The sequence below is a fragment of the Lutjanus erythropterus genome, chromosome 6 (assembly GCF_056507025.1).
Source record: "Lutjanus erythropterus isolate fLutEry1 chromosome 6, fLutEry1.hap2, whole genome shotgun sequence".
Classification (NCBI taxonomy): Eukaryota; Metazoa; Chordata; class Actinopteri; order Lutjaniformes; family Lutjanidae; genus Lutjanus; species Lutjanus erythropterus.
This window is the reverse complement of record NC_139322.1, coordinates 15,863,526-15,883,874: the sequence shown is the minus strand read 5'-3', so window position 1 is coordinate 15,883,874 and position 20,349 is coordinate 15,863,526. Positions and strand designations below refer to the sequence as shown.

The following is a 20,349-nucleotide window of genomic DNA, read 5'->3' as shown; positions in this document are numbered from 1 at the left end:
ATGGTTTCATGGGTTACAAAATGATCTATTATGGGGTTTTTTGTTTTGCATAAAAAAAAAAACTTCTTTGGCAATGGAAAAGGACAATTCTACAGTGTTAAGGATCACGAGCTGCACACAAACTTGAAAAAGGATGATTTGATTTAGAAAATAAAATCCCCAACTGCAACATTTGGTTACTAAAGATAGAGCCCTGCTCTATAAAAGCTATTTAAATGGGAGCTGCACGCATGACTGGCACACAAGACAAACGTGTTTATCCTTTGTTCCCAAAAATTGAGATGTTTATTCACAGTTAGTAGTAAACACAAATATTTTTGTGATTGCTGTAACCAGTTACATCCGTTACTTGTTCTAGAAGGTGCTGATCCAGCACCAATTTCATGAAAAATAAGGGACACCTTGCCAACATCCCCATACCTGGGGGACAAAGATAAAGTCAATGAGATTTTGAGATTTTTTTTGTTGCCTTTGTGTTGTTGTTTTGGGCCTTTGATTGCCTTTATTGATAGGACAGCAGAATACCTGTCAGGAAAGTGGGAGAGAGATTGGATGGACAACACACAACAAAGGGATGCATGCAGGAACCGAACCCAGAAAAAAAAAGTAATGACACCGAGAAGCTTCCTTTGGTTTTTGTCTGTTTGTTTGACAGAGAGAACCCACAGCAGAGGTGTAGCAAGGTAGAGACTGACTGGTGGTTGTGAGGATGGTGGATCTAAGATATAAAGTTTTACTTTCTGATTGTTTCACAGCAGTTATGGTCAATACATAAAGTTGTGTTACACAAACACACCACCACACAAACCTGCACTGGTTGCAGCAATGCCTGAAAAACAAACAAACAAAAAAAAACTGCTAGTTTTAGTTAAACTGAAGTTGTCATTTTCCATTGTCTGTGGCCCAACAGGTAAATTAACTGTCTAACCTAACATTAGTGATGATGTGAAAGCATAAGACATGCATTTTAGATGAATGGAAAAGTACAGTTTTAGAGTCTTACACCTGGTGCAAAGCCAGTGCAGCTGCCATTTTTGCCTTGTCTGCAAGATAGCAAATGAACTTGCACCTGGTCTGTGCGTCCGTGAGCGGGAGGTCTAAAAATGAAGGCAAAACGAAGGTGTGGTCAGGCACATCTGCTATCTTGTGCTCGGCGCATTGCAGTAAAAACCACTTGCACCTTAGATCAGCTAAAACGTGGTTGAAGTGCAAAGTCCGTGGTGCAATAGGTCTGAATGCACAAGATGGCAACCAGCATGTTAGTCAAAGAACACACACACGTCTCTGCAATCACAAAACACCCTCATTCATGTAAAATCTTTTCCCCACACAGGAGTGTTGATTAGTAAAGTGTCTTTTGAACATATTTTCTATCAGCAATTAAGTGTTAATATTTAAGTTAAAAGTGTCCAGGTGTGTGTGTGTGTGTGTGTGTGTGTGTGTGTGTGTGTGTGTGTGTGTGTGTGTGTGTGTGTGTGTGTCGTGCTTAGCTGTGGTGCACACACACATCTCCACAATAAAAAAAACACTTTTCATTTATGTTAATCAGCCGTGCATGTGTGTTTCCAAAGTTAATCTCACTAACAAGGAAAAAAGGAATTATCCTCATAATTACAAAGCCCATTAAATCTAAACAGCCACATAAACAGCTGTTTTTAACAGATCAGTCAGCATGACAGCTGGAGTGACTGTAGTGTTTATGTCTATGTGTATATTGATTTCCAGAAAAACAAGGATTAAACGATTACGATCTATAATGAACAAAATGCACAAGATGTTATGTCTGACCATGAGACCGACCCGGCTCGGGGAGGAAAAAGTCTGTGTGCTTTCCCCACTCATCTCCCCTCATCTTGCCCACGAGCTCCTTCTTCAGGATCCTCAGCCAGTGAATCTGTAAAATAATGACGATAATAATAATGAATTATAAAATACAACATAATTTCAAAGTGCTTCAGTGTAAAACATAACCAGTAACATATCTGCATGACTTTTACAGTGCATGTATTGTATTACTTTTTGCAGGCGTTAACATAGAAACTCTCACACGTTCAATTCTCAATCAGGAGTCTTCGCGTAAAAGCCGCTTCACTTTCTTTCTTCCTGGTAAATCCGCTATCATGCTACCACCACTTGCACTCCTGGTGAACCTGATTCTTGAAGGTAACGAGGGCTGACTTTCTAATTGGTTTATTGCACGTTCGGCCTAAGCTCACCTATGAATTAATCAATATGCTTTGGCCTAGTATGCTTTGGTTTATCCCCCTGTGCGCTGCTGCTGCTGCAAGGGGTGGACAGGGCAGGATACCCCTGCGGATACTTGCGCGTAAGATAGGGCCCCTTGTGTTTTTATATAAGTAAGAAATGCTTGCCAAGAGGCCTCCTGCTTCCACTTCAAAAGAATAAGACATCTTGCAACCATGGCACACCAGTCAAACCCTCTCCAGAAACAGGGATCAGTCTAATGTTGACAGTTGTCAGCTGTGTTTTTTAAAATGAACTGCTTCTCTAAACAATTCCAAAAAGCCACGGCACAACAAACAGACATCTGTGGTTGTCATTGTTTGTTAGAGAGTGACTGATGTGCCACAGGCAAAAGCAATAGCAATAGAATTTAAGTAATGTCTGGAAAGGAGCGTGGCCCCTGGCACTACCCATAAATTGCAATCAAATTGGAAGGGTAAACTTGATTCCAGAAACCTTGGAAAATATATCAACTGACAATTATTATTATGATTTAATAAATCCAAAAAGTCTTTACCCTGTTGCAGTCTTACATCTGTTGCATCTGTCCCTGCCAACTTTTCATTGAATATATGACATCAGTTGAAAACCTTGAATTGTAGGAGCCCATATCTGGTACAAAAAGAGGACGAATGTATTCTATGAAGAATGGAATATCAGTTCTGATTTGTTATTTCAGACGCACACTCATCTTCCCACTGGGATCTATTAGTGGAAAGAGATGGGAGAATGTAAACTTGATACCACATATATCACTTTGATTAGTCCTCTCATGAGTGTGATTCCTATCTTAAGTTGTTTCAGATGGTATATTGAGGATTCAACTGAGTAACTGAAGAAACTATTATATCTATATATAAGTCTATAAAACTATATATACCATAACTGTTTCAGATCTTAAATGCAGAATATGTCATAGAAGGTGGGAAGATATGATTGGAATAAATTGGTGCTCAAATTAACAATGCATGTAATCCAAACCTTTCCCTACACCGTATCCATCATTCTGAGAGAATGATATACCAGTGAGGTTTTACCATCACATGATGATTCAATATTAAGTCATGCTGGTGTCTCTGTAGATTAGGGGTCATTCATTTATTGCACTTAACCGCTTATCCTTGAAGGGGAGCGTGGGGGACTGGAGTCCACCTCAGCTGACACTGGGCAAGAGGCAGTGTTCACCCTGGGCAAGCTGCCAGTTCATTGGGCTGACACATAGAGACAAACAACCATTCACACTCATATTCACACCTATGAGCAATTTAGAGTCACCAATTAACCTACATGTCTTTGGCCTGTTGGGGGAAGATGGAGTGCCAGGAGAGAACCCACGTGGACACAAGGAGAACATGCACAGAAAGGCCCACAAACTCCCCAAGCCCCCAGCTGGCTGGGGGATTCAAACTCAGAACCTTCTTACTGTGAGGCAATATTGCTAACCACTGCACCACTGGTTGTAAATGTAAGACTATATAAGTGTATCTGCTACTATCATATTGCTGTACATAACTCCCTCTGCATTTGAATATTATTGGTTTTAGTATTAACTTAATAATTAATACTTTGAAAGCAAAATAAATAAATAAATAAATAAATAAATAATGGCTCGCAGACATTCAACTGCAAAACTATTATACAGCTTATTTTTAAAGCATGAAATATACAAAGTAGTATAGACATACCAGCTTGTCATCATTAAGCACAAACATCCCAACCTCTAATTAAATTAAATTGCAATCTCCCCATGTCATCATTTTATTTTCTTGGACATTTTGTTAGGCTGCTACTAATAAGGTTACAAGCCACAACCACTGGGTTAGAGTGCCACTGCTGACACTCAGCAACAAGATGCCTTCAGTGTGCTGATAACAAAGTCAGGATGCATTCTGGGAAATGTAGTTTACGGACACCGTACTTCTGTAACACATCATAGAATAGTATTGTGCTCATGTGGACTATATACATTGAGGTACCTTGAGTTTGACACATGTACTGTAGATGGAGTACTCAGGCAATAAAGTATATTTCATATATTCACCACCCCGTTAAGAGAACTATAAATTTGATAAAGCTAGCGCTTCTGACCATTTTGTTATTGGCCTAAATCTTTCAAATAAATGCACAAATACATTTGTCCAGTATATTAAATACTTTTTGGTATACAAGTTGGGATGAATTGAAATAAATACAAGAATTTGAGTATTCACTTATTATGACATTAATGCATCCAATTAATCATAACAGGAGATTATCCTATCTCTAAAAATCTGTCTTGGTGCATTTAAGCAGGGTGGGTGAAATTTTACCTCCAATAACTTTTTAGAAATGTGTAACATTGATGCCTAAATAGGTTAGGTGATCCATCTTTACCTGAAAAGGAAAAGCCTTATATGAAGTCTCCCTGGCTTTGGGGTTGATAGAGGGTAGTTGGTGCATACTTTATTTATAACCTCAAATGCTACCACAGGTATGAAAAATGGAAAGCGCATTGGGAAAATAGCTTATAGGATCAGAAATGTAAAGTAAAAGATCATCAGCATATAAAGCGACACTTCATGTTCCTGGTTTGCTTGTTGGATTCCCCTGATCTTGTTTTCTGTTTCTGCCTAACTCCTAAAAGTTTGAACATTTTTCTCAACCAGGAGATGAGAGAGATGGAGTGGGAGGGGGGAGTGAGAAGCATTTGTTCTAGCATAAGTCAATTAAAAATAAAATGTCATCAATCAAAAGCTTTTTCAACGACAAGTGAAAAAGCAATCTTAGGCAGGGGCAAACATTGTTCTAGTCCAGGGGTGAACATTGGATCACTTAACATCCAAGAACACTAAACAAGTTTTCCACTGATTTCCACTGTTTTCCACCAGTACTGATGCTATTAGTACAGGTCAAAACTCAGCACAGTGGACTTCAGAAGGCTGGTGTGAAATGAATGCCATTTTGGATTTGTCTTTGGAATCCAACTCGGATCAACGGAAGAGAATCAACGAGCATTGCTCAAGAGTATTCTCAATGAGGGCAAGGAGGTAGGCATCTGTTTCAGTTAAATTGTACATTCACGATAACACTAAAGCAGAGACTTACATTCTGCTTGTGGAATAAAACCACAGTGCCATACTAAAGTTGTGAGAGGGTTAAATAATATTATTCGTGGGCATCTGCTTTAGATGTTCAGATACCTCGTGCTGTAAATGGAGAGAGACACGACAGGGACAAAACTTCACTGACTTTGCTTCACCTGTGTTGATCTGACACAAGGTGAGGTGAGTTCTCTCCAAATTCTTAACCCCTGAACTGAATACTGATCAATTCTAGTACAACAAATCGTGGATGGCTGCCAAGTCAAGGGCCTCAAAATCCGTTGGGTGTGGTGTGCTAGCAACACATCAGCAGTCTCACTCCACACTTCAGTGACAGTGTGCAACATACCCACTTTTAGCATCATCACTTACACTGGTGTTCTGGGCTGACATGGTGCCCTGTTCTGCCATACAGACCAGACCAAAGTGGGCTACAAATAGACTAATAGACGTGGGCTACCAAAAAATGACAATGGTCAGACACTGATTTAGCAGGCTCCAGCATTCCCTCTTGTCCAAGCCCAACAGGCATTTCTATCCTAATGATGGTGGGGGAAACAACTGTGTCAACAGTGACTGTAACGACTTGTGGCTTTTTCCACATTTCCTGGGACAATAACCGGAAATGGTTTAGCCATTATTTTACATTCCTTTTTCCCCAAGTGCTTCATAGTTCCATACTTGCTGAGAGAGTGAAATACTAATAAGATCTCCTGGGATGGCACATCAGCCACCAAAAACTCTGGCAACTAATGTCAGAGAATCAAACTAAATAAACTCTGGTTCTTGAACCTATTCCATTCAAGATGATTGGGTCCTGGGTGCTAATGAGTAAACCAGGCTGCATTTCCACCAGTTTTGAGTGGAGCCATTGTAATCTAGGACTTCATCAACAGAGGCCACTGCACAGTGCACAGCAACCTGTAGAATACGATCATTTTGGATCCCAAGGAAAGCCTGACATTTTTCGGTTCCAGCTGGGAACTGACTTTACAGGTTTTGAACCAGTTTATTTTTGGTGGACTTGCTCCAAAAGGTTCAGAATGTGTTTGAAGTAGAACAGGGTCAGTTCCATGTTGGTAGAAAAGGCCTAACATTGTGCCACATGTTTGTGCAGCGACCAGTAACAGATGTAGGCCCTCTATGTGTCAGTAGTTTTACATCATTTTTATTGCTTTTTATCAATGTTTTTTTGTCAAAGTTTCTTGTTTTAACTGATACATGTCCTCCAGCAACTGGCCTCATGTATTTATATGTTGTGACTCTTGTCTTGGCAGTGTCATCTATTTAACTATGGTTTTCTAGGCTGTGCTATTGGTTTGGCTGGTGTGTCACCTGGCCCAGATTTTGCCCAGATTTTGTAGACAACCACCCTACTTGGATCCACTTCACTTTCCACATTAGGTGCCACCCTACCCATGCAGTCCCCTCCTGGGTTTTCAGTGGGCTTGGAGGGATCTTATACCCCTGGCACTGATTGCATGTTAACACTGGATTGAAGACACCGGGAAAAGCACATGTCATCACTCTTCACCACAAATACACAGATACTATCATGGCACTCATGCATTGGTGCCTGAGGATCTATCTAGCTTCCTCGGTTGCTTTCTATACCTACCGCTCTAGGCTGCTCTAATTAAAATCAATAACATGTAACAAAAACCATATGTGACATCTACAAAAATTTCCCAGAATTGACTCTCCCCCTGTGTCTGAGCTTGGTTGACTCCTCAATCAGAGTCAGCTGCGGGGAGGACTACTTGTTCAGTGCAGTGACAGGCTGGAGAGCAGACAAAGGCCGCTGCCCTCCCACACAAAGAAACCTCACCCCACACCTAGTTGCTTATCTTTGTCACTAGCAACCCTAAACGATACACAAACAGCACCAATGGTTTGGTAATGATTGCAAATTACAACTTGCTCAGCTGGGATTCCTCCCATTATGTTCATGAGCTCCGATCCCCAGAGACACACTGCCTGCTTACTCTGCTCCTTTCAATTTGCCTGTCCTCTTACTCTGAAACATTCCCTCCTACAGGTGTAACCACTTGCTAACATCATCTCAGGTGCAGTCACTCACTGTAATCACTTCTGCCTCTCACTGGCATGCAGCATCAGTCACTGCTTTGCCATTTAATCCTTTTCCCCCTTAATCTGGCACTGGTCTGATATGGGCCATGACAGTGTTTCCCAGTCCTGGTCCTCAAGGCACACTTCCCTACATGTTTTAGATGTTTCCCTGCTCCAACACACCTGATTCAAATGATCAGGGCCGCGTTTCCCAGAGCCTTCGTAGCGCTACGTGCGTCGTAAGTTGTATTTTAAGGTCTCCCTTAAGGTTGTCCCAACTCTGGGAAACAGCCCGTAACCTTAAGGGAGACCTTAAAATACAACTTACGATGCACGTAGCGCTATGAAGGCTCTGGGAAACGCGGCCCTGGTTGTTATCAGGCTTCTGCAGAGGCTTGATGATGAGCTGATAATTTGAATCAGGTGTGTTGGAGAAGGGAAACATCTAAAACATACAGGGCAGTGTTCCCAGAGGACCGGGGTTGGGAAACACTGGGCTATGATATGTATGATCTTTGTTGCCTATGTGGTTTTGAACATCCTAACCTGCCCGGTGAAGGAGACACACTGGATATGTGACCCCTTCTTCTTTCTGCAGTCATTTCACCTCATCGAATGCTGTGTCTACTACTGTGTCCAAGCAGCAATCTGGGAAGAAGAGGATCTGTTTTACATGGCACTCCAACTGTCCCATCTGCCTGGCCAGATGCTAGATCTGCTTCTACTCCAGGAAGTAGTGAACTTGAAGGACAATGAATGGGACCAGTCCACCTCCCAAGGCACTTGTGCCACAGCATGATGAGCCCTATCCAGAATCAGGCAAACATTAAGGATCCCAACCAAAATGAAAATGGTCTTTTCTCCCTGCTGCAGTCAAGAAGAAGGTGTCGGATATACCAGGCCAGCGCCCCCCCCCCCATCATACACATATATTTGTTACTATTGCTGTATAAATTAGGGGAACTATCAGGATTACATGATTGTAGCTCATATGATTACATGTGACTATACAGGTCGATCGCACGGCTGCTAACTCTCACACTTCTGGCGAGTGACACACACTTTCATCTTAAACCTCACACTGTCACACAACATAGACCATTGACATATTCTGAAATAGATGACATGAGAGTTCCCCAACAATGGAGTACGCATCCCTACACTTCATGGCTGCCTTGCGTATCCTGCATCCATTTAGAGCGATGGTTGGGTGCGTCTTCAGAAATTAACGCTACACATACGCGAACGCAAACGCATGGTTACACAGCAAGTATTTCTCCAGCTTAACGGGCAAACACATTATGGTGAAAATCTTTCTGGTATAGTAACGATCAAACAAAGTTTACTACTGTGTGATCATGAGGCTGTGGCTCTTAGTTTTTGTAGTAATATTTTGGGTTGTTGTGATTGAATTGAATTTACATTATTTACTATGATTTTTTTTTTTTACTTTGATGTTTTTTGTGACATTTATATCTTATGATGGTGTTGTGCACATAACTATGACTGGTTTTGTTTTGCTTTAATTGCTGCATATATAGTGTTGTGTGTAGTTTCTGTTCTGACTTAATTTAGGTGAAATCAGTAATACCATGCGTGTATAGAGGCAATTGGCAAGGAGTAGCAATAGGGATAAAGGAATCTGAGCACAAAGGAACAGCAGAGAAGCTAATTGGCAGAATGTGGTCTGAGGATGGAGGCGAGGAGGCACGTGGGTTCTCCCTAAGCCTACCTGCAGCTGTGCCATGATGAGGAAATCATGAGGAAGGAGAGAGAGGAGCTTAGCCATGCTTCACAGCAGGAGTGAATGAGCTGCAGGCCAGGCAATGCTCCATGTCCGCACGTTGTACTCTGACCTGACCACCCACCATCCGGCAGTCGAGCCACTGGGAGCTATGAAGAGCAGATACTTTTGCAGAAGCAAAGCTGTACCTACCCAGGCAAAGTGTAGACAGCTAGAGGAAGCTGTCCAGACATGGCGTAAATACAGAGAAATGAAAGGTGGGACACAACAGTTTAAAGAATAGAAATTAGTTTTGCTGTTGGGCTCCTCACTGGCGGCTGTTCTTGGTCTCTTCATGCTATGACAGCAGCAAAGTAAATATTGAGTAAGATGGCAGCAGCTGGATCTGCACTAAACCAGCTGGAGGAAGACTGTATGTTTAAGAGACTGAGAGACTTTTAAGTTTATTAGAATAGTTATTGTTTTGCCTTTTTTTATACAATGCCTTTGCTTTTGTTTTTACTGTATTTTTTAGTTTTGAATATTAGCTCGGTAAGGTACATAGTGCAAAGTTGTAAACCACTAGCTAGCTAACATTAGCTGTCCAACGTTAAGTGACAGATTCAGATCATCATCTACAAGGTATGTCCTCTTTGTGTTTGTTCTATGTTTTTTTGTTTCTTTTCTGGTTCTTGCTACTTGTGAACATTCAGTAGAACAGTGTACTTTTGATATTGGAAACAACACATATTTGACTTTCTTTGGTGAATGAACGCTCTTTATTTGGTTAGTGTGTATTTAATATTGTGAATTGTAAGCATTTCCCTGGGTGGAAGTTTCATGGTGGTTTAGTCAGGCTATATCTTCAAATTTTAGACCTAAGCTGCTGCTCCCTCCGCATGTGTAAGCTGCCTGCATACTTTTTTAAACCTGTAATTAAGCTCACGGCATCAAAATCTCCAGGGTTCCAGGGTGGTCTGGTGGCTCATTTGGTGGAGCGTGTGCCTCATGTACTGAAGCTGTGAGTCCTCTGCAGCGGCCGTGGGTTTAAAATTTCAGCACCCACAAAGAATGTACCCAGTGTTTATGTTAATACTGCATGATGAAAACCAAGTTATGGCATTCATATTTGTGGGTATTTGTTCTTAGGTATTGCTAACATTTTAATTACTATATACACAAGTGTTATGTTGTGGCCAATGTGTCTGTAAATGCTACGCCCTCAAGATAGGGTGCTGGTATTTTGCTGTGGTTTGTGTATAAATCTGACAGATGACAGTTGTCTGTAAATCATCAGTTATGCATGTGACAAATGAATTCAACTGATTGAGATACACAGATATTATTAAACCAAGACAAATGTTTCTGTGACTGCTCTGGTGTGGCTGATAATATCTGCTACAGCAATCTGTTTTCAAAATGCATTCAACAGACTTGAAGGGAAACAACACAGTCAATAATGAACTCAAATTGAATTCAACCCCAGTAAACAAGTTTAATCTTGTTACGTCAGTACAATACAGATATGGATTTCTGCTACTGCTGTGTGATACTAGTTAGCAGTCACATACACAGAAAAGTCACATTTGCTGATAAATGCATATAAATTAAACAGTTTAGAAGGTGTTCAGTGCAACTGGTACAAAATATTGTTTAATAGGAATGCAGGATGAATGATGTTCCTTAATGTGCACTCTTCTTTAGCATTTTATAAAACAGATGTGATCGTGAGTTATCATAAAAAGCAACTGAAGGGAGGACTGGATGAAGAGGAGATAGCAGCAAAGATAGTGAAAAAGAAACCAGAGCAACATGGCCGGTGATTGAAAATCCTGTCAGACTGCTGTGGCAAACCCTATCCGATTATTGCGACGGTCAAACTCTGTGTAGTAGCGGGCGATGAAGTTGGCTCCCAAAATCCAGATGGGACCTGTTGGTGGTGGCACATCCAAACCCCTGAAGGTGACGGTGCAGACGTCCCCTTCGATCTGTGATTGCTGGAGCCAGAGGAAAAGTCAGTTTTATCATAATATAGCAACTAAAAATGTATCATATCAACACTGGGGGAAGAAGCACTATCGATATTTTTCACCATTTTCTGACATTTTATAAACAACTAATTGATTAATGGAGAAATTGAACACTAGATTATTTGATTCTAATTGTTAGTTGCAGCCCTAGGCTTGATAGTGGTGAATATTCATAGAGATATTTGGTAAAAAAAATATTGTGATATTGGATACACTGAGTAAAAGTACAGAAGTATTATCATCTAAATGAGCTGAAAGTATCAAAAGTAAAAGTAGTGGTGATGCAAAATGTCCCATTTCAGAATATTAAACTGAGGAGCTTCCAAGGTCATGAAATATTTTTTTTAAATATTATAATATTTTTGAGTTATTATCTTATAAATCAAAAATATAAATTTTTCTCCCGCTTTCATGGTATTCATACAAGCTAAGCTCCACCTTCAAACAGCAACTGTCCAATCACAGCTTAGCTACTGTAACTAGAGCTGTCAAGCCTTCCATTTCTCTACATGTTGAAAGTGTGCAGGAGGCTCTGAAAAGAGCGACACTCTACGTTTCATGAGTCTGGACGGTGGTATCTGTTTTTGTGGTGTCTAAAAAAACAAGAAACACAAGAGCGCACATGTGGTGACTGGACTCTGTCTTCATCTGCTCTAACGTAAGCTGCAAACATTAACATTTCTGGCTAACCCACACTAGCTTACTAGCTGCAGTAAATTTATCTCCAGCCAGACTTGTTAAATACCACTGCATCTGCATTTGATATGTGGGGGTTTGAGGAGGAGGATGTGGGCTGGTGCAGAATCAAAGGGAGCTGATGATGGTGCATCTCTCTCTGTTTTGAAATGTGTCAGATGGAAATATTAAAACATCAGCGGGAGATTTCTCAGTTCACTCAAGTCAAGCTAGCAGTAGCCTACATTAGCCAGCTACACTTTAGAAATCTGCTTGTGAGTCATTGTTTCAGCTGATGCAATCCACTATCATCAGCTAGAAATAAGAAGCTGCTTTTGTGTACTTCTCTAATGAATCAAAGACCTTGTGTTTCAACAGTTACTCCCCAAAAATGCATGCAGTGCAACAAAGGAAAGTTTGCCAGGCATAGCAACAGTAACTAAGGAGGGCGGTGCTTAGCGAAGGCTCAATTCTGCAGGATTGATACATCAGTCCTCTCAAGCTGCCCATTTGGTATCGATATCTTTAAATAGAAAAACCTTCGAAAGGAATATTATATAAATGCAAGACATAGGGGGGTACATAACTTCACAATATTTTGTGTGCAGAAGTTATTAACTTGTTAAACAAAATTGAAAATATAATTTTTCAGGACTTCTCTAAGTTTGTTGTGGGACAAGTTAAATTATTATTATTAGTACATAGTCAGCCCATGTAAACTCTAACCTGAGCAGATCTAATCAGTTGCATTACTGAAAACACCAGCCTAGACGTGCAGGGCCTTTAAACTATAATAATGCATCAGATTTTAGAAGTTGATCGGCATGGTTGTTTGTAAAAAATCAAATTAACTAGTAACTGCTACTAGTAATTATTATGCTATGGGGAAGATAATATATATCCTGAAGGGGAAAAGTGAAATCTTTGAAAAGATTTAGGGCCCTTTCACCCAGCAGCTGGGGAATGTTAGTGTGTCACATATGCTCAGTGACGACAATGGGATACAGCCAGGATATGTAATTTTGAATAATAACTAATAAATAAATATATTTAAAAATGGAATAAATATCACAGAGCTATTTTGTCAGTGTTCATCTATGGGCCACATTAAGGTACATTAAAGTACCTCTAAAATAGATATGATTATGTGCTCTTGTCCCTTTTTAGTACATTTTTTAAATTATATTTTACTTTAAATGATCATGTTATGACTTCTTTGTCTCTGTTATTTATACTTTTAATGTTAACTTTGTGTAAGGTACGTCTCGTCTTATAACTTGTCAATAAAATAAACGTGCATTTATAAACATATGATACTTCCACCATCGAATGTGGAAGAGTAGGGGTATAAACTACTTGAGTAAATGTTCTTCCACAACTGCATGTTTATAATGAATGATTCAGCATTCATCATTGTGCTTACCCATAGGATATAATCCTCTTGAGTGAGTGAGTACTCTTGGCCACCCAGGTGGAAAGTGACACTGGGCAATGTTTTGACAGTGTCACAGTTGACTTTGTACTGATGAACAACACAAAGACAGGAAAGGGTGATGACGGTAATGAATTTTTGTGGACAAATGTTCATTGTGGGAAACCATGTTGCGTGTGTAAAAACTTACTCCACTTTCATCCAGCTGTGCTCCGATGGTTTTCATCAGCACAGACACAGAGGAGGCCGGGCCTGTGATGTAGGAGGAGCCAGTGTCGATCACAGCTGTGCAGCCCTCTGCACAAAACATCATGTCCATCCCCACAGAAACACTGGAAGAATGAAAGAAGGGGTGGAAAATGTAACATCCTTTCTTCCTGAATGGGTGCACACACGCACGGACACACACAAACACACACGCGCACGCTCACACTGTATAACTCTTTCAACACTTCATTCTCTCTCCTAACACACCTGATGTAAATAATCAGTTTATCACCGAGCCTCTGCAGAAGCCTCATTTGAACCAGGTGTGTTGGAGCAGGAGAACGTTCAGTGACATTCAGGTCTTGCCATAAAGCAGGATTTCCAAACTTTTCCATGCCAAAGCCCCCCCCAAAAACACAAACTTAGAGCTGGGACCCCCCTTTTGTAAGACGTCCTTAAAGGAGAGATATGGAAAACCCCAGCATTCAAAAATGAGAACTGCAGTCCAAATTGTGAGTTGCAGCCACAGACTGTGTATATAAAAAACATTGATGATTGAAGAGCGTTCTCCTCCACTACCCCTTCCTTCCCCGTTTCAAAGCTCAGGCAGGTTGCCTGCAGGCTGCAGGGACACTGTGGCTAAATAGTGCAAGATGGATGCAAAGTTATACTTTGATTGTTGATCAGATATTTAATTGTTTTTCAGTGCTAAGCCCATTATCCTGAAAACAAAAGCCCACGCCTCTGAAAATACACACTGTAGTTTGAGTTTAGTGACTGCCTGTCCTACTGCCTGCAAGACTCTGTTAACATATTGCTCCATTTAACCATTATAAGCATCTATTCCTTCCAAAAGATTATTAATGATTTCTTACTTCTCATAAACAGACTCTCATTTGGCAAACATTCGGCCTTAAATTTAACTCTAATAAACTTGAATCGGGCAAACAAAAGCAGACACTCCAGACCGCAATGGAAATTTCAAAGGACGACGCTGCGTTGTCAAAGAGGCCAGTATCTACTTAGCATGTTTCCTTAATCTCTGATGACATATCAAGGTCATTTTGTGACTTAGCATAGTAAATGTATTACATATCTCTCCTTTGAAAACCCACTAGCAACACTACGGCAAATGGCAAATAAAAAAGAAAAACAAAATCCCAAGGACCAGGATTGGGAAACACTGCTGTATAAGTTATGAAAGTCAGATCTTACCCTTTCATTGTTACTTCCCATTTGCCCGTCTCTCTGGTGTCCATGTAATTAAAGTTTCCAGTGTAGTAGTTCGGGTCTGTGCCTCCGAGGACCAGCTCTCCACCTGGGGAGTGCTTTGGGTCTCTGAAAATGATAAATAAATCAGCCATTAAGTCCATGTTTTTTGTTTATCTGTGCATATTCTCACTGTCATAGTTTAACTGTGATTTTGGTCATTTTCATGAACGATTACATGCTTCTGCTGGTTTAATCCCATAACCAATCATTCTTATGCTTCCCTGAGGAAAGAAAACAACATAATATTTTTTCAACTGGCTTCCTTCGCTTCAATGAGCATAATAAATTGAGAACATAGTGTATGGGAAGAAGTATGAAAAATACATTTTTCTGTATTTTCTCAAAATACCCTCTCGTCCACATCACATTTTTTGTGTTGCTTGTTTTTCCTCACTAATGGTCTTTTTTTTCTGCAGCTCTACAAGTAAGTTTTTCCCTTTATTTATCCAATTATAGACAGTGGATATGATTTCAAAACAAAAATCAGCTACACACTTTTGATCCCCGTGAACTTTGAAACTAAATGCCATTTTCTTCTCTGTAGAGGTGATTTGGAAGCTAAAGGATATCAGTTGACTCAGTTCAGCCCACCTGCTGTAGTAGACAGAGAACACCTCTTCCTTGAGGACATGCTGAGACATGATGCGGTCAAACACTGGAGTGATGCCATCGATGGCCACGTTTGGATAACCCATACCCAGGACCCCATCAAACTTGGCGAAGATAAATGGCATGGCAGACAGAGAGGTGGCCTCAGCAAACACCTGCACCACAGGAATACCACCAACCTGCAGGGAGAAAAAACAAGTTGAATGCCAAAGGTTGGTCATGTCAGATAACACTCCTTATTATTATTATTATTACAATTATTATTAATTTTTTTAAAACAGGGTATTGATTTTCAACTCACCACCACCACATCCTCACTCAGAAATCCCCTGACATTCCCAGAGGCATACTGAATGGAAAATCCAGTTCCGTTCTCAATGTGAGTCCGGGATTTGGAGGCGTCATACCTGTTGTGAGTAACTGAAAGTTCAAAATTCCTTTGAGTCATTAAATTGATTTGGGTTATAATTGTCCGTATGTTCATCACTACAAGCGTCTCATGGTCACATTGTCCTGACATTGTTATGATGAAAACATTATTGCTGCTTTAAAGGATCAGTGTGTAGCGTGCAGTCTGTAGGTTGAATCCCTATTTAACATATGTCTGTGTTTGAAGCGAGTTTTTTTCCCTGTCCCTCCTTCCCAGACCCCGAAACTCAGGCAAGCTGTCTGCGGACTGCAGGGTCGCTGAATAGATGATGTTATAAACATTTACTCCCTCTAAAAGATTATTAATGATTCCTTACCAATCATAAACACACACTTATTCGTTTGGCGAACATTCTGCATTAATTTCAATTTAATAAAATGTGAATTGGCAAACTAAAGCAGTTGTTCTGGCCTGGAATGGAAATTTGAGAGCAGAGGATGCTGGCTGCGTTGTTGCTGGAGAAGCCAAAATTTCAACTTTGCATGTTTCCTTGATCTCTGATGACATATTATCATATAATGGTTTAGTACAGATTTATCCTTTAAAGCTACTACAAGAAGATTTTTAACTGATCCTGAAACAGTCTCAATTTAATACTGATACCTCTATATGACCTACATTAGCAAACAAGACCATCACAGAGAATATCGTCTGTTTCTGTGTACAGCAGATAATCTTAAAGTCTGCCTCTGGGTTGGATTCTCTGTGAAATCAGATGAAACAAGCCTGGGTTTCCATTTTCCCAGGCAAAGTTACAGTGAGTAACATGTTAGCAAGTTAAAAAGAAGCAGGAGGACATTTTTATTTCCATGATTTTACTTTTGATATTATACGTGGTGATGATGTTGATTGAAACACTATTCCTTTTGTCCAGAACCAATAAAAGATTTATGCTCCTTGTTATAACAGATATTTTACTGCATTTAATAACTGTATTTTAGTTGTAAATAACTTGGTAACATTTGAAAGTGTTTATACAACATTGAACAGCTGAAGTTTCTTCCATCATGCAATCACTGGAATGCTGGAATGATTCATAAACATAAACCAGAAACAAAAACTGTTCTCAACAGGCCTGAATGAATAGCATATTTAAGCTATTTGGTGTTTTGGTAGGAAACTGAAAGGAAGTCACACAAAGATCAACCTTCTCTCTCTGTTACTAACAGACTAATTTATCCCATTCATACAAAACTGGCATATCTGTTGCTCCTTCCTGGGAATAACAGTGTGAATGTGTTCATTGTGAAGAAGCACCGTTCTGGGGGCTATGTCACATTATGACAGTTAAATAACACTGGTGTAGGAGAACCTATGGTGGCTGTGAACCTAGCAAAACATGTGAAAGGTCCTCTCTAGAGCCAGTGTTTTCTTTGTCAGCTCTACTTTAAAAAGATGGGTTTGCAACATGGTGGACTCTGTGGAAAAGGACCTGCACCCTCTGTAGATACAAACAGCTCATTTTAATATAATGGCAACACAACGATTCCTATTTTCAGGTGATTGTTCACTAATGAAAACATTTTTATGAATATAATATATAATATAATATTCTCTTGTATGTGTGGACACTTACAACAGGCCGTGGAGAAAGGTGAGCAGCTCTGCGACGGCACCCACAGGTTCGCTGAGCCCGTGTCAAACACCACGTTGAACATCTGGGCTGGAGATCCGATGCTGATTTCTCCGTAGTACTGAGTCTATTAGGAATTAACAGAATATTGCTTTGAAAGCTTTTTTTTTTACTGGTGCAGTAAGCCACAAATATTAACCGAGGGTTTGAAATATGACATTGACAGTTTGACTGATGCGCAAAGAGTATTTTAAAGTACAAATTCAAAGGCAACTGCATCGGTTGTTTTAATCTTGAAGCCATCCTGACAATTCGGTCCAGAAGAGTGATGAAGCACTTTGGACGAGTGACTGGATGCTTTATCCTTCAAGACTACACTCTTAGACAAAATGGTTTCAAAGGGGCTCTTCCTGAAAGGCAGAGGTTCTACCCAGAACCACTTGCTTCTGAAAAACCCTTTATGGGTTATATATATGCTAAATATGCTAAATATATTAAATTTCAACATACGTGAGTGTACTTGCACTATAATAATGATCAGTTCATTTGAAGTTCCTATTGCATGTACATATATATGTATATATACATACATACATACACACACGTGTATTTAGTGTACTTTTATCTCCCAAAGTGAAGCAACGTCAAGTAAGCTTACTACACCTGACGTATGAGTCAACTAAACTAACAACGTTTTAAAAGTATACTTATGTACATTTTAAAACACACTTACATTAAGATACACTGAAATTCCACTGAAGTATCCCATAATTAGTATATTTATTTTAGTAAACTGAGGTTGAACTTAATGACATCTATTCTGAAGTACACATTTTAAAAGAAAAAACTTAAAATTTATTTTAAAATAAGCCAAAAGTACAAGTGTACTTGTGAAAATGTTATGTTCATCTTAAATTATATTTCTAATTTTACCTGGTTAGTACTCGTTACCTGTGTTGATCTGGCTGTTTTGGTTGGTTACGTTTAGGCATGAGGAGTGTGACTGGTCATGTTAGGGTAAGAATATCAGGGTAAGCCAATCAAAGACAGAGGAGGGCAGGAGAAGGCCTGGGAAAAAACATATTGCTATGTGGAACCGCCTTAATCAAATCATTTTGTTTGTTTTCTTTATTTCCTAATCTGTTGAATATAACATGGTTCTTTGTAAACCCCTAAGAAGAGGGGTACAGGTGAGCTTTTTTTTGGGTGGGTTCTAGATGAAATTCTTGAAATATAAAAGGGTTCTCTGTCAAACGTCTCATAGTAGGTTCTGGTTGGAACCTTTCACAGATGGTTCTAGGTATAACCAAGTTAAGTGAAGTCAAATTTTATTTATATCGCCCAATATCACAAATCACATTATGCCTCAGGGGGCTTTATAGTCTGTTCAGTGTGCAACACCGTCTGTCCTGTAGACCCTCAAGAGAGTAAGAAAAACTCCCTAAAAAAAAAAAAAAATTAAAACCCTTGTTCAGTTCTTGGTAGAATCCTCTGAAAGGTTTCCAGGGGGAAGTTCTACCAGGAACCAAAAACTTAGCACCTTTATGTCTAAGAGTGTAAGGTTTGTTTTTTGTCTTTAAGACTAGAACAGCTAATTCACTTGCCTTCGACTAAGTACATTTAGATCTCCCCCCATCTGTTTGACTCAGATCCATCATCAAAACAGGATTTTTAATTTTTTTCATTTTAATGTCTCATAGACAAAAATGTCTCACATCCAAGTAGTTGGTTAGGGGTGTGGGAACGGTCCCGTTGTTTGTGTCATCTGTGCTCTTCTGGGTCAGCTCAGTCAACACCTGCTCTACAGAAACACCCATCTCTCGCAGGGTCTCCCTGATAGATGGCATCTTCCGCAGGCGGATCCTGGAAACAAAACACAAGAGTGGGGAATTCATTTTCAAGCAACAGAAACTAAATTAATCCAAATTTAATATGGACTAGAAGATTGTGTCTGAACTATATTTTCCATCCATATATCTGATACATATGCCTGGTCATCATCCCAGTATAACAATAAGCCTTTAATCGAACACAGACGGCTTTGCTCTCAGCACCCAACCAGAGAATGGAACAAAAACACATGTTAAGCCAATGCTGAAAACATTAACTTTTGTAATGAACCAATAAAACACATTTGTTTTCCTGTACTCGTTTGTTTTGCTGTTTTCTGTCACTACTCCGCTGTAACATTTTTTTCTTATGCAAATGCAATTATGGAGCAAATCCCTACTGGCACATGTAACATGTGTCTCTTCAAACAGTGCAGGCAGGTACATGAAGGCATGAGTTTCTTACCTTCTCAAGGCATGGCTCGAGGTCAGTGTCAATGATAGAGCAAGCAAACACATCCAGTAATTCATCCGCAGTGCCATGGTGACTTCAGGTGGAAAATTCAGGCCAGTAATGAACGCTGTATATGCAAAGTTGGTTTTCCTGGTTTTGTGAATATATCCCACGTTTATTAAGTCTCTGTGCTGCCTGGTCCCTCGACTCTTTTTATACCATGTCCCCTTCACCGTGCTCTCACCCATGGGCCACTGACACTGGCTGGGAGCTTTCCTGGAGGTGACCACTTGAAAACAAGCTCTGCTTCCCTCCCCCCCTTCTGCCTTGGTCACACAACCCCTCCTGATAAACAGGTCCCAGTGAGAGGTCTGAACTCTGACCTCTTAAAAAACACTGAAGACAGAAAGCAGGGGCGCAGAGCCCCTGAGATTGCTGACGTTGGGAGGACGGACACCTTGTCTGCCGGGCTGTGAGAAGCTTTAGAGGGACTGGAAGATGCTCTGAGCTGTCAGGGCAGATTAGTTGGATGGTGCTTACTAAACTCAGTTACAAAACATTTTAAACCTCTGTTGCTGCACACTGCGCTCTACAAATATGTACTTTAAGACGTTATTTACCTCTTTAGTGTCAATTATTAGTGTATTACTTTTACTAGATGGTGTTCTGACTTTGTAAAACGGCTGATTTGATGAAAATGTTTGAATTAAATAACAGTATG

At 40.1% G+C, this 20,349-nt stretch overlaps 1 protein-coding gene across 1 annotated transcript; it reads right to left on the bottom strand.

Annotated features, from left to right (window-relative positions):
- Positions 1-10,587: 10,587 nt before the first annotated feature.
- ren (renin) lies at positions 10,588-19,958 on the bottom strand. Its single transcript, XM_084719982.1, has 9 exons — positions 19,641-19,958; positions 19,061-19,208; positions 17,349-17,472; positions 15,640-15,762; positions 15,325-15,535; positions 14,677-14,799; positions 13,445-13,586; positions 13,246-13,344; positions 10,588-11,114 (listed from the first exon to the last, which is right to left on the bottom strand). Exons 1-9 carry the CDS (start codon positions 19,874-19,876, stop codon positions 10,953-10,955), a joined length of 1,368 nt encoding a protein of 455 aa, XP_084576108.1. The 5' UTR covers positions 19,877-19,958; the 3' UTR covers positions 10,588-10,952.
- Between the last annotated feature and the right edge of the window lie 391 nt (positions 19,959-20,349).

Excerpts from the sequence above, each read along its gene's own strand:
- ren (XM_084719982.1), bottom strand. The coding sequence starts at position 19,876 with ATGGGTGAGAGCACGGTGAAGGGGACATGGTATAAAAAGAGTCGAGGG. Across the intron at positions 14,800-15,324 it reads TTCTCTGTCTACTACAGCAG|AGACCCAAAGCACTCCCCAG; the intron begins GTGGGCTGAACT and ends TATCATTTTCAG. Across the intron at positions 13,587-14,676 it reads TGGGAAGTAACAATGAAAGG|TGTTTCTGTGGGGATGGACA; the intron begins GTAAGATCTGAC and ends TCATTCTTCCAG.